Raw genomic sequence first — 25,648 nt, 5'->3', positions numbered from 1 at the left:
TAGTATAACCTGAATTTGGTGACATACTGGTTTTTTTTTTTTTTTTTTAAATTCAGGCAGCTAATTCTTGATGGTCAATGGGACGAAGTTCTTCAGTTCATTCAGCCTCTAGAATGTATGGAAAAATTTGACAAAAAAAGGTAAGATTTTATCTAAAGTTTTTATTGTCTCATCATTTTGGTAGAAGCTTAGCAAAACAATGAACAAAAATTTTTCTTTTTCTTTTTCTTTCTACACTGGCTTTGAGCAGAGAGTAAACAAACTGATCTCTCTCTGTCATCCAGGCTGGAGTGTGGTGGCATGATCACAGCTCACTGCAGCCTTGGTCTCCTGGGCTCAAGCAATCCTCCCACCTCAGCCTCTCAAGTAGCTGGGACTACAGGCATGTGCCATCAGCCTAGCTAATTTTTGTAGTTTTTCAGAGTTGGGGTTTCACCATGTTGCCCCAGCTTCCCCTGTGTTCTTTTGGATTATTTTAAGTTGATTTAATGTTCACTGACCTTTTCTTCTGCTATTAGCAATCTGATGATAAATTGTGAATTTTTAAAGACAGGTTCTTGTTCTACCACCAGGCTGATGTGCAGTGGCATGTGTGTGGCACTGCAGTTTCAAATTCCACAGTGAATTTTTCACTTAGAATATTATGCTTTTCATTTTCAAATTTGTATAATTTTTTGGTAAGATTTTTCCATCTGTTCGTTCATTATGATTACATTTTTCTTTAGGTCCTTCAACATACTGAGAGTAGCTGCTTGTTTGCTTGTTTGGTAATTTGGACTTGTGCTTATATCAGGCTCAGTCTCTAATGATTGCCTTTTCTCTTAACTGGGAGTCACTTTTTGTTTTTTTTTTTTAACTATATCTAATTATTTTGTAAATGTAATCTGCACATTGTAGCTTCACTCTTGAGACTCTGAATTCTGTTCTCTTCCTACATAAAAAGTTTGATTTTTATACAGGCAATTATTTAACTTAGGTAGCTTCAAAATGCAAACTCTTTCTCCCCTCTTACGGATACCAGCCAAAATCTCTGCTCAGTTCTTTGGCCTTTCATCTGTTTTCTCCAGACTCCTTGGAGTCTCCCTTGCATCTTTACAGTTTAGGGGATAGCCAGGGATTTGGGTACCTAAGTTTATACAGTAGATTTTGGTATGTTTCCTACTGTGACTCCCTCTTTTTTTGGATCTTCCACTCATTTTTCAGCTGCTCTGGCAGTACCAAACTTTTTTTTTGAGACAAGGTCTCATTCTGTTGCCCAGACTGGAGTGCAGTGGTATGAACACAACTCACTCTAGCCTTGACTTCCTGGGCTCAAGTGATTTGCCTGCTTCAGACTCCTGTGTGGCTGGGACCACAGGCATGTGTCACCCCGCTAGGCTAATTTTTAGATTTTTTATAGAGACCAGGTCTCACTTTGTTGCCCAGGCTGGTCTTGAACTTCTGGGCTGAAACAATCCTCCTGCCTTGGCCTCTCAAAGCACTAAGATTACAAGTATGAGCCATTTTGCTCAGTCAGTACCAGACTCTTCAAGCCACAGCATTCTGTTTGAGTTCTAGCTCACACTGTGTGAACTGAGTGCCCTCAACTGGAAAGCCTTATGCCCTTGAATCTGACCTCTGAAATTTCGGTGTTTTTATTTTTATTTTTTTCTTTGAGACGGAGTCTCACTCTGTTGCCCAGACTAGAATGCAGTGGCACGATCTTGGCTCACTGCAACCTTCGCTTCCCAGGTTCAAGCGATTCTCCTGCCTCAGCCTCCCGAGTAGCTGGGACCACAGGTGTGCACCACTATACCCAGCTAATTTTTGTATTTTTAGAGATGGGGTTTCACTGTGTTGGCCAGGCTGGTCTCGAACTCCTGACCTCGTGATCCACTCACCTTGGCCTCCCAAAGTGCTGGGATTACAGGCTTGAGCCAACGCACCTGGCAAATTTCTCTTTTTTTAAGGGTTGACTTCCCTCTAATTGTGCCAGCTTTTCAAATGCATTCAAAATAGTCATTTTTTGAGGCCAGGCGTGGTGACTCACGCCTGTAATCCCAGCACTTTGGAAGGCCAAGGCAGGCAGATCACCTGAGGTCAGGAGTTGGAGACCAGCCTGGCCAAGATGGCAAAATCCTGTCTCTACTAAAAATACGAAAAAAAATTGACTGGGTGTGGTGGCACATGGTTGTAATCCTGGCTACTTGGGAGGCTGAGGCAGGAGAATTGCTTGAACCTGGAAGGCAGAGATTGCAGTGAGCCGAGACTGTGCCACTGCACTCCAGCCTGGGCGACAGAGCAGGACTGTGTCTCAATCAGTCAATCCATAAACAAATAAAATAGTCATTTTTTGTATTTTATGTAGGATTTATTGTTGTTATATGCAGAAAGTTAGCCAGATACAAGTTACTCCATCATTATCAGAAGTTGAACCTCTTGTTATTTTTTGATTTGCTGTTCAGACCATGCTGCTTGATATTTCTTTGCATTTGTACATTCTTCACTTATCTGGAATATTAATCCCTTCCCCATCTCCTGCCTTTACCTGGTACAATTCCGATTGTCTTCTGAGAGTCAGTTATTATGTCTTTTTTTTTTTTTTTTAACTTTCCACCCCTTTTGTACAATTGGTTTCATACTTGAGACCTTGCTGAATTCTGTGAATATTTCATATAATTTATTAGGTGACCCTCTTTTTTAAGGCAGGGGTTTTGTTTTATTAGACACAATTTGCTACTACAATAGTGGCTGAAAGAATGACTGAAGGTTCATTATTTTTTTCTGTCCAGACTTAGAAATACTTTTTCTATAAATTGCTTTGGGCAATAAAGCTTTTGATTCTTAGACAACTTAGGTAGACTCTTTGCTATCCCTTCCCTCACTGAAAAATTCTTGTTAAAAAGCTTTTAGTTGGGACCAGGTACAGTGGCTGATACTTGTAATCCGAGCACTTTGGGAGGCTGAGGCAGGAGAATTGCTTGAAGCCAGGAATTTGAGATCAATCTGAGCAACAAAGTGAGACCCAGTCTCTACAAAACAATGTTAAAAATTGGCTGGGTGCTGTGATACACAATTGTAGTCCTAGCTGCTTGGGAGGCTGAGGCAGGAGGATTGCTTGGGCCAAAGTTTGAGGCTGTAGTGAGCTGTGATCATGCCACTGTACTCCAGTCTGGGTGACAGAGCAGAAGACTCTGTCTCTATTTAAAAAAAAAAAAAGCTCTAAGTCTCTATTTCGTAACGTTTTAGAAATGTTAATTTTCTCCTACCCTTTCAGTCCCATTTTTTATTAGACTTTTCTCATATTTAAAAAGAAAATGTTTGATTTAATCTTTCTACAATGTATATGTATATAAAAATGTAACATACCCCATAAATATATACTACTATTTGTCAATGAAAATATTTTTAATAAAGAAAAAACAGAATGTAAGGTAAACAAAACATTTTGGATATAAGACTTTTGATTTAATATTAGGTAACATTTGATATCTTCTATAAAAATTGGATTTTTGTTTACAATTAATATTGGAAATAGAAATTCATTCTCTGAGTGTTAAATTGTGATTACTTGTGACTGAACTTTCTTCAGTTATGGCTTCAATATGATAAGAAGCCTTGTAAATTATTTGATTATTTGAATAATTTTCTTAAAGCAAAAGTACTTATATAGTAACTTCTAAGTATATTTGACATCAGACATTGGAAAAATTAATGTTTCCTTTTTTTCCACAGGTTTCGTTATATTATCCTGAAGCAGAAGTTTTTAGAAGCTTTATGTGTTAACAATGCAATGTCAGCAGAAGATGAGCCCCAGCATGTAAGATTTTTATTCCTGAAGGTTTGCGCCCTAGTCTTGTTTTCAGTCATAAGTATTTTAGTCACTGAAACGAAGGATTAGCATCACAAGTTTTCAAAGTTTTTATGAGCTGGGATGGGGCAAGATCTGGTGTTTTCCAGGTGTAGTATTTTCAATCTGTAGTGCTTCTAAACTTGTTCCATGGTTTAAACCAAGATATATAAATAGCTGGCTAGTTGAAGCGTGTGTGCATCTCTCTTGTTTAAGGTAAGTCAGCAATAGCCAAAGTTTGACTTGATGACTCTTCCTCATTTCTTCTTTTTTTAATCCCAGAAGTGGGTTGGTTATGTTTATTTCCTTTTTCTCTTGTCTTTTCTGTATTTTCTTTGATCCAGAGATAGTTTTTTTGCTGAAATGTTTATCTTCATGATTATTTAAATTTAATGAAATTAAATTCATTTTGATTAGGAAAGTGACTTTTAAAGATTCAGTGTTAATACTAAAACCGAGAAAACTTTTATTAAGTTCTAGTAACTGTTAACTGAAGTAAAGTGTCTTAGTCCATTTGAGCTTCTATAACAAAATATCATAAACTAGGGGGCTGGTAAACAATAGAAGTTTATTTCTCACAGTTCTGGTAGCTGTAAAGTCCAAGATCAAGGTACCAGCAGATTCGTTGTCTGGTGAGGGCTTGTACTCTGGTTCATGGATGGTGCCTTCTAGCTGTGTTTTTCACCTGGTTAAAGAGGCTAGCTAGCTCTCTGGGGTCTCTTATATGGGCACTAATCTAATTCATGAGGGCTGAGCATTTATAACCCAGTCACCTCCCAAAGGCCCGGCTTTTCTAATACCATTACCTTGTGGGGTTAGGATTTCAACATAGGAATTTTAGGGAGGCACAAACATTCAGACTGTGGCAAAAACCAAAGGATTTTACAGTGGAGACTTTCAGATAGAGAAATATTTGCCAGACAATGATGTTCAAAAGTGAAAAGAACACTGGAACATGAGTTAGGAGACCTATTTTTTATTCTGTCTTCGCCACTAATCAACTGAATTACCTTGGTAAATGTGTACCCTGACTTTTCCCATATGTAAGATATGGAGGCTGGACCAGGTGAGCGCTGAGGTTCCTTACATCATTAAAAGCTTGTGATTCAAAGACAGTATTCACTATACAAATTATTATAATTTGTCTCTCAGCTAAGCTTCCTTTTTGGTCTGTCTGGATTGTTTTGTAGTAAGTCAACTGTAGGCTTTCCCTTTCCGTTTTTTTTGAGGCAGAGTCTCGTACTGTTGCCCAGGCTGGAGTGCAATGGCGTGATCTTGGCTCTCTGCAACCTCAACCTCCCGGGTTCAAGTAATTCTCCTGCCTCAGCCTGCGGAGTAGCTGGGGTTACAGGCACCTGCTACCACGCCCAGCTAATGTTTTGTATTTTTATTAGAGACAGGGTTTCACTGTGTTGGCCAGGCTGATCTCGAACTCCTGCCCTTGTGATCTGCCCGCCTTGGCCTCCCAGATTGTTGAGATTACAGGTGCGAGCCACCACGCTCGGCTCCCTTTTCTTGACTCTCTATCCCCACACAATTTTGCTCTAAGGTAAGTTAGGACTAACAGAATGGCTCTTTTGCCTTTTGGGTAAGCTGGAATAATAGCAGGGTTTATAAACAGTTGAATATTGGCATGCTTCAATTTTTATTTCTAGAAAAATTATTCTTACCCTTAAAAAATTGTATATTTGAGAGCTGTGGCACACCTGTGGTCCCAGCTACTTTAGAGGCTAATGATCACTTGAGCCCAGGAGTTCACGGCTGTAGTGCACTATATTTGTGTGTATGAATAACCCCTGCACTCCAGCATGGGCAGAAGAGTGAGATCCCGTCTTAAGCCTGAATTATAATAGAACAATGTTTTTATAGATAAAAGTTTAATGCGCTAATTAACCAAATTTTTTATTATTTTTATTTTAGTTGTGAAAACATTTTGGTTCCTGTCTTGAAAGCTGTTGCATATCCGACAGATTATATGAGTATTCTGTGGCAATATAATTTATTCTTTGTACTCTTGTTGTTTTCATATTTTACAGCATGTTTTTTATAGTGATTATTTGATCATTTGTATTTTTCTTACAGCTGGAATTTACCATGCAAGAAGCTGTGCAATGTTTACATGCTCTAGAAGAATACTGTCCTTCTAAAGATGACTATAGTAAGCTCTGTTTGCTTTTGACTTTGCCTCGTCTGACCAATCATGCCGAGTTTAAGGACTGGAATCCCAGTACCGCACGAGTTCACTGTTTTGAAGAGGCTTGTGTCATGGTTGCAGAATTCATCCCTGCTGATAGGAAGCTAAGTGAAGCTGGTTTTAAAGCTAGTAACAATCGTTTATTTCAGCTTGTAATGAAAGGCCTACTTTATGAATGCTGTGTAGAATTTTGTCAGAGTAAAGCAACCGGAGAAGAAATTACAGAAAGCGAAGTGCTTCTTGGCATCGACCTCTTATGTGGTAATGGTTGTGATGACTTGGATCTGAGTTTACTGTCATGGCTTCAGAATCTTCCATCTTCTGTCTTCTCTTGTGCTTTTGAACAGAAAATGCTTAATATTCATGTTGACAAACTTCTGAAACCTACAAAAGCTGCATATGCTGATCTTTTGACTCCTCTTATCAGCAAACTCTCTCCCTATCCATCGTCCCCAATGAGAAGACCTCAATCAGCTGATGCCTATATGACCCGCTCTCTGAATCCTGCTTTAGATGGCCTCACCTGTGGACTAACCAGTCATGATAAGAGAATTTCAGACCTTGGAAACAAAACTTCTCCAATGTCACACTCCTTTGCTAACTTCCATTATCCAGGGGTACAAAACCTCAGTAGAAGTCTCATGCTTGAGAATACAGAATGTCACAGTATTTATGAAGAATCCCCTGAGCGGTAAGCATTTGCTTATAAAAATTAGGAAATCTTAGGCTGGGTGAGGTGGCTCATGCCTGTAATCCCAGCACTGTGGGAGGCCAAGGCGGGCAGATCACACGGTCAGGAGATCGAGACCATCCTGGCTTACATGGTGAAACCCCATCTCTACTAAAAATACAAAAAATGAGCCAGGCGTGGTGGTGGGTGCCTGTAGTCCTAGCTACTTGGGAGGCTGAGGCAGGAGAATGGCGTGAATCCAGGAGGCGGAGCTTGCGGTGAGCTGAGCTCGCGCCACTGCACTCCAGCCTGGGTGACAGAGCAAGACTCTGTCTCAAAAAAAAAAAAAAAAAAGAAATCTTCAGAAGTTCGAGATAATCTAATTATAGTGTGTATATGTTTTATTTTCTTTGAGACAGGGTCTGGCTCTGTCACCCAAGCTGGAGTGCAGTGGAACAATCTCCCAGGTTAAAATCAGCCTCCTTAGTAGCTGGGACTACCAGCACACGCCACCATACTTGGCTAATTTTTGTATATTTGATAGAGACGGGGTTTTGCAGTGTTGCCCAGGCTGGTCTCAAGCTCCTGGACTCAAGCGAAGCAATCATCCCGCCTCGGCCTCCTAAAGTTCTGGGATTACAGGTGTGAACCACCACGCCCAGGAGTGTGTATGTTTTCTTAATGTTCAGGTCATTTTAGTTGAAAGTTAGTCCTTAATACTTCAGTAAGCGTTTAAAATTTTTGATAATTAAAATTATATGAGAAAAATCTTCATTTTTGTATCTTATTCTTTTGCTGGTTATAAATGTAATATATGTGCTGTGAAGAAAATTTGGAAAATATAGAAGAGTAATAGTATGAGAATTAAAATCCCACACAATCTCATACTTAGACCAGTCTTTTTTTCTCTGAGTACTTTTTTTTTGTTTGTTTGAGATGGAGTTTTGCTCTTGTCACTCAGGCTGAGTGCAGTGGCACCCTCCGTCTCCCAGGTTCAAGTAATTCTCCTGCCTCAGCCTCCCAAGTAGCTGGGATTACAGGCACCTGCCACCATGCCCAACTAATTTTTGTATTTTTAGTAGAGACGGGGTTTTACCATGTTGGCCAGGCTGGTCATGAACTCCTGATCTCAGCTGATCCACCTGCCTCGGCCTCCCAAAGTGCTAGGATTACAGGTGTGAGCCATTGCGCCCGGCTATCTGAATACATTTTAAAAAATTGGGAATGTATTATATAGATTTTCACGTAATCTGCTTTTTCCACTTGAAAGATCATGACTGTTTTCCATATTCTTGAAAATTTCTTGATATCAACGATTAATCATAAGTATGCAGTATTTCATTGTATGACTGTGTCACAAATTTAACTCCTTATTGTATAAATTTAACTCCTTATCCTTAAGGATGCCAGATTGTTTCTCCTTTTTTTCTCCTGTACATAGTAGTGTGGAGAACAACCAGAACTTAAAACTCCATAATTATTTCCACTTACTTTATTTAGTAATTTTTATACATATGAAGGAAATAAGTGTTAAAGCCACCATTCAGTTTTTCCTTCAAACCTGGCAAGAAATAGTAAACTCCTGATCAACAGTTATTTATTTCAGGGTTAGGAAACTTTCTGCCTCATTTTTCCAGGAAACCCATGAGTATGTATGGATGGTTTTCTGTAACTTAGAGTTGGCACAATGAAGTATTAGTGTTGACTTCAATAAATTTATTTCATGAAAGAGATAAAAATGAAGCCTTTTCACATTACATAGGATAGTTGGAGCCATTCTTTGCAGAGGAAGGAGCAGTGGACTCAGAATTTCTGTTTCTAATTACAGCAAGTGAGCTGGGTATGGTGACTCAGGCCTGTAATGCCAGCACTTTGGGAGGCCGAGGCGGTGGATCACTTGAGGTCAGGAGTTCAAGACTAGCTTGTCCAACATGGTAAAACCCCGTCTCTACTAAAAATGCAAAAATTAGCTGGGTGTGGTGGCACATGGCTGCAGTCCCAGCTACTTAGGAGGCTGACGCAGGAGAATCGCTTGAACCTGGGAAGTGGAGGTTGCGGTGAGCCTAGATTGTACCACTGCACTCTAGCCTGGGCGACAAAGTGAGATTCTGTCTCAAGAAATAATAATAATTAGAGCAAGTGGAGATCCTTAGTTAAAGCTTAAGAAATACAGGGTAAGGCTGGGCACGGTGGCTCAAGCCTGTAACCCCAGCACTTTGGGAGGCTGAGGTGGCTGGATCACCTGAGGTCAGAAGTTTGAGATCAGCCTGGCCAACATGGTGAAACCCTGTCTCTACTAAAAATACAAAAAAATTAGCTGGTGCGTGCCTGTAATCCCAGCTACTTGGGAGGCTGAGGCAGGAGAATCGCTTGAGCCTGGGAGGCGGAAGTTGCAGTGAGCAGAGATCGCACCATTGCACTCCAGCCTAGGCAACAGAGTGAGACTCCATCTCAAAAAAAGAAAAAAGAAATATAGGATAAATGTATAGGGAAACCTTTTCTGTTAAGTTGCTCTGAGATTATAGAGGAGAAGGTTGTGATATTTTCTTTCATGTTCTTTAGAGAGGAGAATCTAACTTGAGTCAGTTAAGTGAGGGACTTCCTAAAGGGTAGGTTAACTTTGTTTTTTCTTTTTTTTTGAGACGGAGTCTCGCTCTGTTGCCCAGGCTAGAGTGCAGTGGCGCAATCTCGGCTCACTGCAACCTCCGCCTCCTGGGTTCAAGCGATTCTCCTGCCTCAGCCTCTCAAGTAGCTGGGATTATAGGCGCCTGCCACTGTGCCTGACTAATTTTTGTATTTTTAGTAGAGACGAGGTTTCACCATCTTGGCTAGGCTGATCTCGAACTCCTGACCTCATGATCTGCCCACCTCGGCCTCCCAAAGTGCTGGGATTACAGGCATGAGCCACCGCGCCCGGCCTGAACACAGTCTTTAAAGTTAGACATAGGTCTGAACAATAGCTTTGCCATTTACTGGCTGTGTGACCTTGGGAAAGTTACTTAATCTCTCTGAGCCTCAGTTATCTTCTCTATATAATAAAGCATTGACTTGCAAAATGAGATAAAGCTTCTAGTAGACTGGCAAGCATGTGATTGGTACTCAGGGAATATAAATTTCTTCCCTTCAGAGCTCATAGCTTTGGTAAGGACAGTGTGTCAAAAAGGACTACTAATGAAATGCTGTGAGAGTTACTGTCCTATGGATAAAGTGTAAAAGTTTACTTTGGAACAAATGTACTTATTTTTTTTTTTTTTTTTGAGACGGCGTCTGGCTCTGTCGCCCAGGCTGGAGTGCAGTGGCCTGATCTCAGCTCACTGCAAGCTCCGCCTCCCGGGTTTACGCCATTCTCCTGCCTCAGCCTCCCGTGTAGCTGGGACTACAGGCGCCCGCCACCTCGCCCGGCTATTTTTTTGTATTTTTTAGTAGAGACGGGGTTTCACCGTGTTAGCCAGGATGGTCTCGATCTGCTGACCTCGTGATCCGCCCGTCTCGGCCTCCCAAAGTGCTGGGATTACAGGCTTGAGCCACCGTGCCCGGCCAAATGTACTTATTTTTAAATATATTTTAGATGTAATTTAAAAAATATTGGGACAGGTACGGTGACTCACACCTGTAATCCCAGCACTTTGGGAGGCTGAGGTGAGAGGATTGCTTGAGGCTAGGAGTTTGAGACCAGCTTGGGCAATATAGTGAGACCCCATCTCTATTTATTGTTTTTTTAAATATATATATAAACTCAATTAGACCAATTATGCTAAGTTTGCAACATGAGGAGTACTACTTGAAATACTTGAAGTCAGTATCTTTTTTTTTTTCTTTAAGTGGGTATGCATTTAAAATATATTTCAGACTAGGCACGGTGGATCACTGGAACCCAGGAGTTCAGGACCATCCTGGACAACATGGTGAAAACTTGTCTCTACAGAAAAATACAAACGTATTAGCCAAGCATGGTGGTGTGTGCCTGTAGTCATAGCTACTTGGGAGGCTGAGGTGGGAGGATCAGTTGAGCCCAGAAGGTTGAGGCTGCAGTGAGCCTTGATTACACCACTGTACTCTAGCCTGGGTTACAGCAAGATATCCTATCTCAAAAAAAAAAAATTTTTTTTTTTTTGGTGATTACTATGTGCTAACACCATGCTACAATGTGATTGGACTACTATGGTGAACAAGAAGATAAAACATGAAAGAAAGGGAGTGTGTAATATTTTATAAGGATATCCTTCCGCTTGAACAGAGACACTTAAAATGGAGGAAAAGTCATTTCAAATATGTAAGCTTGAAATGCATGTATTTTAGGCATGTACCAGCATTGGAATTGGAGTCTGATGACCTGAGTTCGAGTTCAAGCTCTATTTTCTAGCTGTGCAATCTTAGGAAAATCACTTGTTTTTTGAGTCTGTTACCTCTCTGTGAAGTGGGTCTTATAACCTGTTTCACAGGTTATTGTGCAAGTTAAATGAGATAATGCATATGGAAGTTTTGTATATGTTGCAAAATTAAATGAAATGTTACTTTTTGAAGGTTATTTTATTCTTTATACAGTTAATAGCTCTTACAAATTTTTCTTTGTGGACATAAAAGGGGACTTCTTATGGTCATTAGTAATTTACAGCACAGCCTGGTAGCCAAAAAACTCCTCCTCAGTCTTTTTTTTTTTTTTTTTTTTTGAGAGGGAGTCTAGCTCTTATTGCCCAGGCTGGACTGCAATGGCGTGATCTCAGCTCACCGCAACCTCTGCCTCCCAGGTTCAAGTGATTCTCCTGCCTCAGCCTCCCAAGTAGCTGGGATTACAGGCATGCGCCACCATGCCCGGCTAATTTTGTATTTTTAGTAGAGACACGGTTTCTCTATGTTGATCAGGCTGGTCTCATACTCCCAACCTCAGGTGATCCGCCACCCTCAGCCTCCCAGAGTGTTGATATTACAGGTGTGAGCCACTGTGCCTGGCCCAAAGAAAGTCTTCTAATAAAATCTCAAAAATTCTTAAAATTGTATAGAAATGTATTGGAGGAAAAAATCTTTAGATAACAAAACTGTGAGTTTATATTTTATAAAGATAATTTAGGCATTATGTTATCCAACTTATTATTTGTATTCATCAGCCTATTTTAAGCCGAGCTACAGAGAATATAAGTGACTGTCCCAAGGCCACACAACTGATTTTATTTTTAATTTATTTTTAGTTTTTTTTTTTTTGAGGTACAGTCTTTTTTTTTTTTTTTTTTTTTTTAAATTTATTTATTATTATTATACTGTAAGTTGTAGGGTACATGTGCATAACGTGCAGGTTTGTTACATATGTATACTTGTGCCTTGTTGGTGTGCTGCACCCATCAACTCGTCATTTACATCAGGTATAACTCCCAATGCAATCCCTCCCCCCTCCCCCCTGAGGTACAGTCTTACTCTGTCACCAGGCTGGAGTGCAGTGGCCTGATCTCAGCTCACTGCAACCTCTGTCTCCCTGGTTCAAGCGATTATCTTGTCTCAGCCTCCCAAGTAGCTGGGACTACAGGCGCATACCACGCCCAGCTAATTTTTGTGTTTTTAGTAGAAACGGGGTTTCACCATGTTGGCCAGGATGGTCTCGATCTCCTGACCTCGTGATCTGCCCACCTCAGCCTCCTAAAGTGCTGGGATTACAGGCATAAGCCGCTGCGCCTGGCCCATACTACTGATTTTAAACTGGAGACCTACTCTCACTCTCCCTACCTAATAACCCATTACTCTTCCATTAAGACCTTCCTATTTTTAAAAACTCTTTTTGTGGTATTTTTAAGAGAAGAAAGGAATATATAAAATCTATTTGTGTATAGTTTATACACAGGCTAAATATTCTTTTTTTATTTTTTGAGACAAGGTCTCACTCTGTCACCCAGGCTGGAGTGCAGTGGCGTGATCTTGACTCACTGTAACCTCTACCTCCCGGGATCAGGTGATCCTCCCACTTCAGCCTCCCGAGTAACTGGGACCACAGGTGCCCCACCACACCCAACTAATTTTTTTTTTTTTTAAAAGAGACTGGGCTTCGCCATGTTGCCCAGGTTGGTCTCAAACTTCTGAGCTCAAGCGAGTTGCCTGCCTTGGCCTCCCAAAGTGCTGGGATTACAGGCGTGAGCCACTGTGCCTGGCCTATTCATTTTTTAAAATTAAAATTTCTTGGCTGGGCTTGGTGACTCATGCTTGTAATCTCAGCATTTTGGGAGGCTGGGGAGGGTGGATCGCTTGAGATCAGGAGTTTGAGACCAGCCTGGCTAACATGGTGAAACTCCATCTCTACTAAAAATACAAAAAATTAGGCAGGTGTGGTGGCAGGCACTTGTGTTCCCAACTACTCTGGAGGCTGAGGCAGGAGAATTGCTTGAACCTGAGAGGTGGAGGTTACAGTGAGCGGAAATTACATCACTGCACTCCAGTCGGGGCTACAGAGAGAGACTCTGTCTCAAAAATAATAATAATAAAATAAAATTTCTCTAACTAAAATATATTTTCCTTTACTCCCCCGTCTGCCTTTTTGTTTTTTTTGCACGTTTCTGGAAGAAGTGATACACCTGTTGATGCACAGAGGCCTATAGGCAGTGAAATCTTGGGCCAGAGTTCAGTTTCAGAAAAAGAGCCTGCAAATGGAGCACAGAATCCAGGACCAGCTAAACAAGAAAAAAATGAGGTAATATTTACTATACCTAGTGTTTTTCAGAGTTATTCTCTTTGTAAGAAGTAATAGAATTTACTTAGAATATAAAAAGAATTTTCTGATATTTGGGAGTAGGAAAGAATATACATAGATTTTCTTATTATTAGCTTACTTTCTCCTCTCTTCAACGAATATGTGATGTATTTAGTTGCCTTTATGTATTCTGGAGCAATTTTAACAGGTCAATTTATTAACAATATAAAATATTACAGGTGACATTGCATGGTTTGCATGCTTTGTGACTCAAGTAATTGAGCTTACATTAAACATGGCTAGTTTACATTTTTAATATATATGTCCTATGTTTTACTAATTAGATTTAAGAATAAGAAATTAAACATTTTAAATACAGAATAAACTTTTATCCAAGTCCAGGGTTCTAGTGTTTTTGTGAGGAAATTTTATTGTGAAATAGGATATAAGTTTTGTATAGGCTGGGTGTGGCAGCTCCTGCCTGTAGTCCTAGCACTTTGGGAGGCCAAGACAGGTGGATCACCTGAGCTCAGGAGTTCAAGACCGGCCTAAGCAACATGGTGAAACCCCATCTCTACTAAAAATACAAAAAATTTCCAGGGCGTGGTGGCACAGCTACCTGTAGTCCCAGCTGCTCGGAAGGCTGAGGCAGGAGAATCGCTTGAACCTGGGAGGCAGAGGTTGCAGTGAGCCAACATTGCACCACTGCACCCCATCCTGGGCGACAAAGTGAGACTCTATCTCAAACAAACAAACAAGTTTATATAGCATGGCATTTCTAAGGGGTTAAGTGGTTTTAATAAGTTAAATATGTTTTTTGTTTTCAACTATTAAGAATGTATTTATAGCAATGCAGGAAAAAAATTAAAATTAAAAAAAGAATGAAGTAAAAAAATTACTGTTAAAAGTACATTGATATGCGCCAAACAACAGAGCTTTAAAATATGATGCAAATATTGAGAGAGCTGAAGGAAGAAATAGTTTTGCAATAATAGTTGGAGACTTCAATACCCTACTTACAATAATGGATGAAACATCTAAGTAGAAGTTCAATAAGGATATAGAGGACTTGAACAATATTGTAAACCAACTAGACCTGACAGACATATATAAAACACTCCACTCAATAACAGCAGAATACATACCCTTCTCAAGTGTACATGGAACATTTTTTAGTACTAATTTAGAGCTATTGGTAATTGTGCTGCGATAAACATACACTTGCAGGTGTCTGTTTGATATGATGACTTATTTTCCTTTGAGTGGATACTCAGTGGGATTGCTGGATTGAATGGTAGATCTAGTTCTTTGAGAAATCACCATACTGTTTTTTTCCATAGAGACTGTACTAATTTATATTCCCTCCAGCAATGTGTAAACATTCCCTTTTACCCCATCCATTCCAACATCTATTGTTTTTTAATGATGGCCATTCTGGCTGGGGTAAGTTGGTATCTCATTATGCTTATTAAATATTAATGCCATCCCGCAGTATGGATATTTTTAAAGAAATGCCAGATTTGTATTAGTCTTTATCTACATTCATATTCTCTGATCATGGCCCCCTTGTAAGCATTATGATTTGTATTTTTATTTTGGGTTAGTCAGGGAACCAAGGCAACCATTCATTTCGGTCAGTCTGTTTCTGTGGAATAAAGCAAATTAACTGATCCACTTGAGTATTAAGACTCATACTGTTTTTCAAAGAGCAATAGATTAAGTATTTTTGATTGTTAAATATAGCTAATTGTATATTTTATTCAGCATTTATAAAAAGTACTGTTGAGTGAAGACATATTCTGTCATAATTTGCTCAAATATGTATATTTTTTCTAATGTTTTTAAGCTTCGAGATTCAACAGAACAATTTCAAGAATATTATAGGCAAAGATTACGCTATCAACAGCATTTAGAACAGAAGGAGCAACAGCGGCAGATATACCAGCAGATGTTGCTTGAAGGAGGCGTGAATCAGGAGGATGGTCCTGATCAGCAGCAGAATCTTACTGAACAGTTCCTTAATAGGTTGGTCTTCTAGTCACTTTTTAAAATATGGAGTTATTTGAAAGCTATTTAAAACATGTAATAACTGCTACTTTCTATGTATAGTTGGACATTTTAAGGCTTTTTAAGCATTTCAAGTAATGTGGAGTTACATATTGCTTTCTAGTCACAGCATTCTGAGGGCTCATCTAGTTTCGTCCTTATTCCCTAAGCAACTAGAGCAGAAGAGTGCAGAGGTTCAGTGCACAGGCTGAGCCTGTACATAGCCGACAGCCAGGTGGATTCAGCTGTCCCAGGGTAACTGAGAATCTAGGGGAAGTTACTCTAGTTCTTTTTATCTCTTTATCTGCTGCCTTTTTTTGGAAACAAGGCTCTCACTGTCTCCCAGACTGGAGTGCAGAGGCGCGATCTTGGCTCACTGCAGCCTCAACTTCCTGGGCTCAAGTGATCCTCCTCCTTCAGCCTCCTGAGTAGCTGGCATTACAGCACACACCACCACACCCACCTAATTTTTTTATTTTTTGTAGAGATGGGGTTTTGCCCTGTTGCCCAGGCTGGTCTCAAACTCCTGGCCTCAAGCAGTCCGTTCACCTTGGCCTCCCAAAGTGCAGGGATTACAGTCCCCGTGCTGGCCCTTATCTACTTATTTCCTCTAACCTTCTTACAAGGTTACCATGAGGATAAATAGAGTTAATCTGTGTGAAGTGCTTAGAACAGTATCTGGCACACTGTAAACACCGTGTTGTTAGCTGCTATTTTTATTGTTACTAAAGTGCTTAAACCTATACATTTTTTTGAATTGATATATTAAAATGATTGTTATAATTTCTGCCAAAACAATATGAACTACATTTATTGTTTGCAATTATAGGAGAAATATATACACATGTGTTTTTATTTTATATTATTTTATTTAATTAATTTATTGATTTATTTATTCTTGAGATGGAGTTTTACTCTGTCGCCCAGGCTGGAGTGCAGTGGCGCGATCTTGACTCACTGCAACCTCTGCCTCCTGGGTTCAAGCAATTCTCCTGCCTCAGCCTCCCGAGTAGCTGGGATTACAGGCACACGCCACCACACCTGGCTAATTTTGTATTTTTTTAGTAGAAATGGGGTTTCGTTGTGTTGGGCAGGCTGGTATTGAACTCCTGGGCTCAAGTGATCCACCCATTCCCAAAGTGCTGGGATTACAGGCATGAGCCACTGCACTCCTGGTCTTATGTGTGTGTTTTTAGAATTCAATAAAATAATAAATATTTAAATAAGCAATGATTGTTGGAAGATTAAGTCAATTAATATATACAAATGTGCTTACAACAGTTCTGGCACATAGGAAGTGTCCTATAAATGTTGGCTATCATCATGGTTACAATTAGGTAACTGTAATGGTGACTGTTAGCTCTTCACTTGATTCAACAATATTGGAAGTAATCTGCTTGACAACTCTGAGTGTTGTGTAAGTCAATGAGCCTGAAATTGATCCTGTCTTCAAACCTTCACAAAGGGGGTGGGTTTTTTTTTGTTTCTTTGTTCAGGCTGGAGTGCAGTAGCACGATCTAATCACAGCTTGCTGCACCCTCTACTACCCTAGTTGAAGGGATTCTCCCATCTCAGCCTCCCAAAGTGCTGGGATTACAGGTGTGAGCCACCACACCTGGCCTTTTTTTTTTTGAGACGGAGTCTCACTCTGTCGCTCAGACTGATGGTGGTGCAATCTGGGCTCAGTGGAACCTCCACCTCCCAGGTTCAAGCGATTCTCCTGCCTCAGCCCCCTGAGTAGCTGGGATTACAGGTACACACCACCACACCTGGCTAATTTTTGTATTTTTAGTAGAGGCATGATTTCACCATGTTGGTCAGGCTGGTCTCAATCTCCTGACCTGGTGATCTGCCCGCCTCAGCCTCCCAAAGTGCTGGGATTACAGGTGTAAGCCACTGCGCCCACCCTTTTTGGTTTTTAAATAGAGATAGAGTCTTGCTATGTCATCCCAGGCTGGAGTGCAGTGGTGTGATCATAGCTCACTATAACCGTGAACTCCTGGGCTCAAGCGCTCCTCCTGCCTTGGCCTCCCAAAGCTCTGAGATTACAGGCATGAGTCATCGTAGCCGGCTCACACAAGGATTGTTTAAACTGGTGGTCTCAAGAGTCTAAATAGGCCTCTGAACATCCAGTTTGGGTATCATTTTCTTATCACCTCTGATGAAGTCAGTGGCTTGTCAGAATTATTCTTATTTGATGAATTGCCATTTCTGATTTTTGGATGTTTTCTTCATAGCCATAAAAGTCATGGATGTAATTTTAATTTCTGACCAACTTATTTTGCAGTAAGAGCAGATATCTAGCAGTGAGAAGATGAAATGGCAAAGTTCTGTGACCCTCCTCCCCAGTAGTGATTAGTGATATATGTCCTCAGAAAAGAAGTGGAATTATTCAGGAAGGTTCATCTTTCCTTTAAAGACAATCATAAATAGAATTTAAATTCTTCTTTTTTTTTAAATTTGAGACAGGGTCTCGCTCTGTTACCCAGTCTGGAGTGCAGCAGTGTGGTCATGGCTCACTGCAGCCTCGACCTTCCACCTCTGGGGCTAAAGTGATCCTCCAGCCACCACAAACAGCTAATTTTTGTATTTTTTGTAGAGATGAAGTTTCTTCACCATGTTGCCCAGACTGATCTTGAACTCCTGAGCTCAGGCAATCCTCCTGCCTCGGCCTCCTGAAGTGCTGGGATTACAGGCGAGAACCACCATGTCTGGCCTAGAATTTAAATAATTTAAATTCTGTCTTGTAATTTAGGTTTATTTATAGTATATTTATTGTTTTGTTTTTGTTTTTGATACGGAGCCACTGTGCCCGGTCCATCCTAAATTTTTATATATTAGTTTCCCATAAATTTTCTGCATTCTCTTTTTTTTTTTTTTTTTTAAACGGAGTCTTGCTCTGTCGCCCAGGCTGGAGTACAGTAGCGTGATCTTGGCTCACCGGAAGCTCTGCTTCCTGGGTTCACGCCATTCTCCCGCCTCAGCCTCCGGAGTAGCTGGGACTACAGGCGCCCGCCACCACGCCTGGCTAATTTCTTTTTTTTGTGTTTTTAGTAGAGACGAGGTTTCACCGTGTTAGCCAGGATGGTCTCGATCTCCTGACCTTGTGATCCACCTGCCTCGGCCTTCCAAAGTGCTGGGATTACAGGCTCATTCCTGGCCCAATATTTTTGTTTCATTATTTTTTCTAGACTCTTTAGTTTTATATATTTGAGCCTGTACTAGGGCTTTAAGATACCTAATATCAAGGACAAATTGAATGGAGATAGGATCTGTAAATTAAAATGTGCTTTTTCCTCTTAATGTTTTATTCTTCCAAATCACTCTTGCTGCAGGTCATTATTTCCAGATTTAAGTTTTACTTCTTCCTTCTGAGGGGCATAGAAAGAAGAGAAATAAGTTGTGTTATACAATTAGATCTTACTGAAAAAATTATAGCATGATATGAATTTTATTAATAATGCTATATCATTACTTTATACCTCTTGATCTTTTGTTTTTATTAATACTAATAATTGGCACCATTGATTTGACAGTTAATAGGCATATTCAGCCTCTTCCCCATCCCACCCCATTTTAAGAGAGTTCAAATGCTATATTAACATTTTTTTTTTTTTTTTTGAGGTGGAGTCTTGCTGTTTCCTAGGCTGGAGGGCAGTGGCGTGACCTTGGCTCACTGCAACTTCTGCCTCTCAGGTTCTAGCGATTCACCACCTCAGCCTCCCAGGTAGCCGGGGACTACAGGCGTCCACCACCATGCCTGGCTAATTTTTGTATTTTTAGTAAAGATGAGGTTTCACCATGCTGGCCAGGCTGGTCTCAAACTCCCTACCTCAGGTGATCTGCACGCCTCGGCCTCCCAAAGTGCTGGGATTACAGACATGAGCCACTGTGCCTGGCCTGTGTTAGCATTTTAAATGCTTTTTATACTTAGCGTTTTTCTGAAGTGTATTTGACCTCATATCCTTTTTTATGGAGAGTATAAAAAAGATATATGTACATTTCACAAGAAATGTGTTTCACAGAACACAATTTGAGAAATGCTATTTAATTACAATTTTTAACTGATACATATTTAGTAAAGGCTAACAGTTCCTCTAATAATATTGAGCTGCTTTTTTGTAAGTATTTTTTAAGCCTTAAAAATATACACACACAATGTTTAATATAGGAAAATTTAAAAATACCATGAGCCACAATACCTCTCAATAATTGTACTCCCTGTGTTAGTCCTTTCTTATATCGAATCTCAGCCGGAGAAAGTGATGCTGGGCTAGTTTTGGGTCTAAATCTTCCTTCCTCTCTCCCTCTCCTTTCTCCTCTCTTCTCTTCCTTCCCCTCCTCTCCCCTCCCCTCCTCTCCCCTCCTTTCCCCTCTTCCGCCCTCTCCTATCCTCTCCTTCCTTTCCTTTCTTTTCCTTTCCTTTCCTTTTTTTTGTTTTCTCTTTTCTTTTCTCTTTTCTTTTCTTTTCCCTTCCCTCCCTCCCTTCCTTCCTTCCTTCTTTCTTTCCTTTTTTTTTTTTTTTCTTTCTTTCTTTTTTTTTCTGAGACGGGATCTTACTTTGTTGCCCAGGCAGGATCACGGCCCATTGCAGCCTTGACCTCCTGGGCCCAGGCAATCCTTCCACCTCAGCTTTCCAAGTAGCTAGGACCATAGGCATGCACCACCATGTCTGGCTACGTTTTTCTTTTTCTTTTTCTTTTTTTTGGGTAGAGACAGGGTCTCCCTCTGTTGCCCAGGCTAGTCTCAAATTCCTGGGCTCAAGCAATCCTTCTGCCTTGGCCTCCCAAAGTGCTGGGATTATAGGCTTGAGCCACTGCTCCTGCCCATGGGTCTAAATCTTTTTTTTTTTTTGGAGATGGAGTCTCGCTGTGTCGCCCAGGCTAGAGTGCAGTGGTGTGATCTCAGCTCACTGCAACCTCTGCTTCCTGGGTTCAAGTTATTCTCCTGCTTCAGCCTCCTGAGCAGCTGGGATTACAGGCGTCTGTCACCATGCTTGGCTAATTCTTGTATTTTTAGTAGAGATGGTGTTTCACCATGTTGACCAGGTTGGTCTCGAACTCCTGACTTCAAGTGATCCGCCCACCTCAGCCTCCCAAAGTGCTGGGATTACAGCTGTGAGTCACTGCACCTGGCCCATGAGTCTAAATCTTAAAAGAGTAAAGTAGCGTCCTGTTTGTGCCCTTTGTAGCCCTGATCTCAACATAAGGAGTCAGGCTACAGTAATGGAAAGACTATTTGTTGAGGGGAAGGCCCTGAGGCTAACTTGTTTTGCTCCCTGTTTTATCTCCCTGTTGTCTAGATCAGAGCCTGGCAAACAGTATTCGTAGAATGAATTAATGAGTGAATGAGTACATGTAGAGTATTAGGGATGCCATTTAACTTTTTACTCATCATGGCCTGCTCAAGTCATCCATTTCCTACTTGATACTACTCAAGACAGATGGAATGAAAATGGCTTGTTTTGTTGATGAGCAATTTTGGTAGTGGTGATATTGTTATTGACTCTTTTTAAAAGTTAAGTTTTAAATGGAAAATTAAACCAAAGTTATATTGGGAAGAAGCAGTTTTTTTTTTTTTTTTTTAAATAAAAGCTGCTTTCAAAAAGTCTGTGATATTGGCTGGGCACAGTGGTTCATGCCTATAATTCTAGCACTTTGGGAGGCCAAGCCGGGAGGACAGCTTGAACCCAGGAGCTGAGGACCAGTCTAGGCCGTATAGGGAGACTCTGTCTCCACAAAAAATTTGAATAGTTAACTGGTCATGATAGTGTGCACCTGTTGTCCCAGGTATGTGTGGGAGCTGGAAGGATTGCTTGAGTCCCGCAGGTCAAGGCTGCTGTGAGCCATGATCATGCCACTCTGTACTTCAGCCTAGGCAACAGAACGAGACCCTGACTCAAAAAAAAAAAAAGAAAAGTCTATAATGCCCATTATGCCTATCTTCTTTAGTGTTTTACTATGGGAAAATGTGGATCTTCTTTCAGTATCTTGGTTATGTCTTAAGTTAATGGTGGTAATTTTTAACACTAAATTTGCCGTAGATTATATATGTGCATATATTTACCTTTTCACACTTTTAATCTTGTATATATTAGGAATGCGTTTAAGTTTTTATTTTAAAATGATTATATTGTTTAATTTTATAGGTCCATTCAAAAGCTTGGTGAGTTAAATATTGGAATGGATGGCCTTGGTAATGAAGTATCAACACTCAGCCAGCAATGTAATGGGAGCAAAGGCAATGGATCTAATAGTTCTTCTGTGACTAGTTTTACTACGCCACCCCAAGACTCTAGTCAGAGATTAACACATGATGCTTCAAATATTCATACAAGCACTCCTCGTAATCCTGGATCAACAAATCACATACCTTTTCTGGAGGAATCACCTTGTGGAAGCCAAATGTAAGTGCTTGACTTTGTAAAACTTGGAAATATTAGCTTACTACTAATGACTAGAAGGTTGAACTTGTCTTTGGAGCCTTAAAATAAAAGTTTTTAGAGCTTACTGCCTACCAATATTTTTTCCCTAATCTGCCTTCATTCGTCTATATTCTGTTCTACCAACGTCTAAGTCTCTTTATAGTTTTCATTTTCCTTCTGTTTTTCTTTTTGCTTCCTCACTACCACCAAGGCAATTATATTTTTTATAAGCCATCCTACTCAAAGAACTACAGTTTTAGGATCTCTAAGTCTTCTTGATTTTCTTTTTTCTTCAATTGGCATCTTTGAACAAATAATCTTAAAATTCAGACTTTCAGGGCATAGAAAGATGTTTTACAGTCTGGTGGAATGACTGCAGCTGCAGTGTTGGCCGCTTTGGCAATTACAGCAGTGGAAGACTGCATATTTACATTTTCACTATTCAGGGAAAATTTTTATCTTGCTGTCATTAGTATACAAGTGTTAATTTATGCAATGGGAATAGTTAAGGACCATTTTCTTTATTCTTAGCATAAAACACTTTTCAGGGTGGTTCATTAAAAAATGTATAAGATGAGATTCCCAGCTTTTTGGCTGAGATTAAGTACAAAAATGCATAACTTGCTTTTGGCACTTGGATGCTTATAGGAATTCACTTTATAAATAATTAGTGTCAAAAACCTAGTTTTATTTCAGAGCATACATTCAATTTTTGCTCTTCTAAATTTTTATTTTTTTAATATTTGCTTTTTATTACAGTTTTCATAATAGTTGTTTTGAGTACTTTCGAAACAAGAACTCAAATTTTAAAATTTAATTTTTGTTTTTGTCCATGTAATATACATACGTGATTTCAAAAGACAAATAGTACTTCAAGGCTTAAAATAGAACCCATCTTTGTCCATAGTTTTATTTCTTATTGGCTGCCATTTTCAACCCATTTGGCTATTTTTTCTGATACGTATAATACAGTTTGTTTGTTTTTTTTTTAAAGATGGGATCTCACTATGTTGCCTAGGCTGGTCTCGAACTCCTGGGTTTAAGTGATCCTCCTACCTCAGCCTGCCAAAATCCTGGGATTACAGGAGCGAACCACCACACCCAGCCTTTTGCTATATCCGCATTTCTCAATAATATACTTCTATTACTGTTTTGTTTTTTTGAGATGGAGTTTTGCTCTTATTGCCCAGGCTGGAATGCAGTGGCAATTCTCTGGCCTCAGTCTCCTGAGTAGCTGGGATTACAGGCATGTGCCACCATGCCCAGCTAATGTTTTGTATTTTTGGTGGAGACAGGGTTTCACCATGTTGGCCAGGCTGGTCTCGAACTCCTGACCTCATGATTCGCTCACTTCAGCCTCCCAAAGTGCTGGGATTACTGGCATGAGCCACCACACCCGGCCTCTATTACTGTTTTTGCTATGTGTTGATTCCCTACCATACTCTTCATGCATGGCACCCTCAATTGGTCTATCCCTTATCTTCAGTATATATCAATTTTTGTTTAAATTAGTATCAGTGTTAACATTACTATGACCTTGTAAATGTTATTTACAACTGAGTCATGTAGTGCCATATGATTATATTTCTTTTTCATATAGCTTCTTGTTTTTCCTGGAGACAATAATTGCATCAAGTTGTTGTACATGTGTCTGTACATGATTAGTTTTCTTAATATTTATCACTAAACTATCTGTAAGTGCTTTGACAGAATTATAAGATCATAAAACTTCTCTCATTAATTGTAAAAAGTATCAGAAATTTCTCTATTCCATTTTTTCTCCTTGGGAGATGTCCCTCCAGGATCACTCCTGTTTCACTTTATATTTATTGCTTTTTTGATCACTTAGATAGAATCTTGGGACTTTCCTTACTGTTCTCTTAGGGTTTCCTTTACCTCATCTCTTTATTAAGTTCCCTGTTTTTAACATCTCACAGTTACCTGAAAAGGGATACATTAGAGGTGAAGTTTCTGAGACTTTGCATGTCTAAAAATGTGTTTGCTTTTTCACCTTTTTTGTTAGTATTGCTGGGTATAGAATTCTAGGATGAAAATCATTCCTCAGTATTTCAATGGCATTGCTACATGGTCTTCCAATTTTAGTGTTCTGAGTAAAAAGTCCGATGCTATTTTGATTCCTCATTGTCTTTTTTTCTTTTTTTTTTTTTTTTTTGAGACAGGGTCTTGCTCTGGCTCCCAGACTGGAGTGCAGTGGTACAGTCTTGGCTCACTGCAACCCCCACCTCCTGGTTTCAAGTGATTCTTGTGCCTCTGCTACCCTAGCAGCTGGTACTGCAGGTACACGCCACCACACCCAACTAATTTTTGTATTTTTCGTAGAGATGGGGTTTCACCATGTTCACCGTGTTGGTGAGACTGGTTGATTCCTCATTCTTTGGGTGAGGCCTATTGCTCCTTCTACTTTGGAATTTTTCAGGTTCTTCGCTTCCCTGATAGTCTGAAACTTCATGATGATACAGAAAATAGACCTCAGAATGATTCTATTTTTCTTCATTCTTCTGGGTATTTCATGGGCCCTTTTAAGTTGGAAACTTAAGTTCTAGGAAATTAAAAAATTATTATTTAGCAATTTCCTCACTTCCGTTTTCTATGGATTTACTTTTTTCTACCATCATATTTTAATTTTCTAAGAGGTCTTTCTTATTATCTAATTTCTTTTCCTTTTTAAAAAATAGATCTTGCTCTTGTTTCCTTATTAATCCATTATTTCCTCTTCTATCTAAGGATTTAAATTATATTTTTGTAGCTTTTGTTCCCTAAATTGCTTCTCTTCTCCCAAGTTCATTTTTCTGTTCATTTTAGTCTCTACATTTTATCTAGGCTTTCTTCAGGTATCTAGAAAGCTTTGGCTGGCCGTAAACAGTGAGGCATTAAAACAAAGACTGGCCGGGTATGGTGGCTTACACCTGTAATCCCAGCAATCTGGGAGGTTGAGGTGGAAAGATTGCTTGAGCCCAGGAGTTCGAGACCAGCCTGGGCAACATAGCGAGACCCCGTCTCTATTATATTTTATAATATTAAATAAAAAATTAAAAAGCTGATTAGAAGGAGGGGCTACATATGTGGGTGGATCTGTCTGCCTGTTGGCCTCATAAAAAGTGATTAAGTGGAAACATAGTTTTACTAAGGGACCCTTAACTGTGAGTTTCTGATATTTTTTCTCTTGGGCCAGATAATTTCCCTGGAGCATTCTCCAGCGTCCTGTCTGGGGTTGGATTTAAGCATGGCAAACAGGATTCTGGAACTAAGCAAGAGAAGGGTACTTGACATCTCACTATAAAATATGTGGACTTTGACTTAATTTTCTTTCCAGAATGGCTTTTCATCTCCTCCTTACAACTCCCATTGGTGCTACTGAATCCAGAGGCTATTTTAATAAATGTCTCCCGAGAGTAACGTTGGAGTCAGCTAGGATTGTTTGCTAAAAAGAAAAATTAGTGTTTGAAAGGGTAAATTAATTTAGTTTCTATTTTGATACATGGAGTAAACTTTACTTGAATTTCTACTCCCACAGCTCATCAGAACATTCGGTCATTAAGCCACCTCTTGGAGATTCTTCAGGGAGTCTATCAAGGTCAAAAGGGGAAGAGGTAATACTTTGGGGAAGGAAGTTTTTTTGTTTTCATATGCACTTGTAAATTTTGCTAAGGAATTCTCAATTCAAAGAAAGAATGATTTTAGTCAGACGTGGTGTACAGTACCTAGGAGGCTGAGGCAGGAGAATGTCTTGAGCCCGGAAGTTTGAGACTGTAGAGTACTAGATCGCACCTGTGGATAGCCGCTGCACCACTCCA

At 39.9% G+C, this 25,648-nt stretch overlaps 1 protein-coding gene across 13 annotated transcripts in view; it reads left to right on the top strand.

The window, feature by feature from the left end:
- WDR47 (WD repeat domain 47) overlaps nucleotides 1–25,648 on the top strand; it is an 89,146-nt gene that overhangs the window by 42,939 nt on the left and 20,559 nt on the right. For 6 of the 13 annotated variants that reach the window (XM_031651523.1, XM_021921776.2, XM_009214382.3 and 3 more), the window contains 7 exons: nucleotides 57–140; nucleotides 3,715–3,820; nucleotides 5,912–6,714; nucleotides 13,237–13,363; nucleotides 15,210–15,388; nucleotides 21,558–21,815; nucleotides 25,369–25,444. In XM_031651523.1, the coding sequence (XP_031507383.1) occupies nucleotides 57–140; nucleotides 3,715–3,820; nucleotides 5,912–6,714; nucleotides 13,237–13,363; nucleotides 15,210–15,388; nucleotides 21,558–21,815; nucleotides 25,369–25,444 (1,633 nt within the window). The remainder of the gene's footprint in view (nucleotides 1–56; nucleotides 141–3,714; nucleotides 3,821–5,911; nucleotides 6,715–13,236; nucleotides 13,364–15,209; nucleotides 15,389–21,557; nucleotides 21,816–25,368; nucleotides 25,445–25,648) is intronic. The other 7 variants (XM_009214404.3, XM_009214438.4, XM_009214413.4 and 4 more) reach the window with 3 other exon arrangements.

Source organism: Papio anubis, chromosome 1 (genome assembly GCF_008728515.1).
Source record: "Papio anubis isolate 15944 chromosome 1, Panubis1.0, whole genome shotgun sequence".
NCBI classification, from domain to species: domain Eukaryota; kingdom Metazoa; phylum Chordata; class Mammalia; order Primates; family Cercopithecidae; genus Papio; species Papio anubis.
Note: the sequence above shows the minus strand (reverse complement) of the source record. Positions and strands in the feature narration are given on the sequence as shown.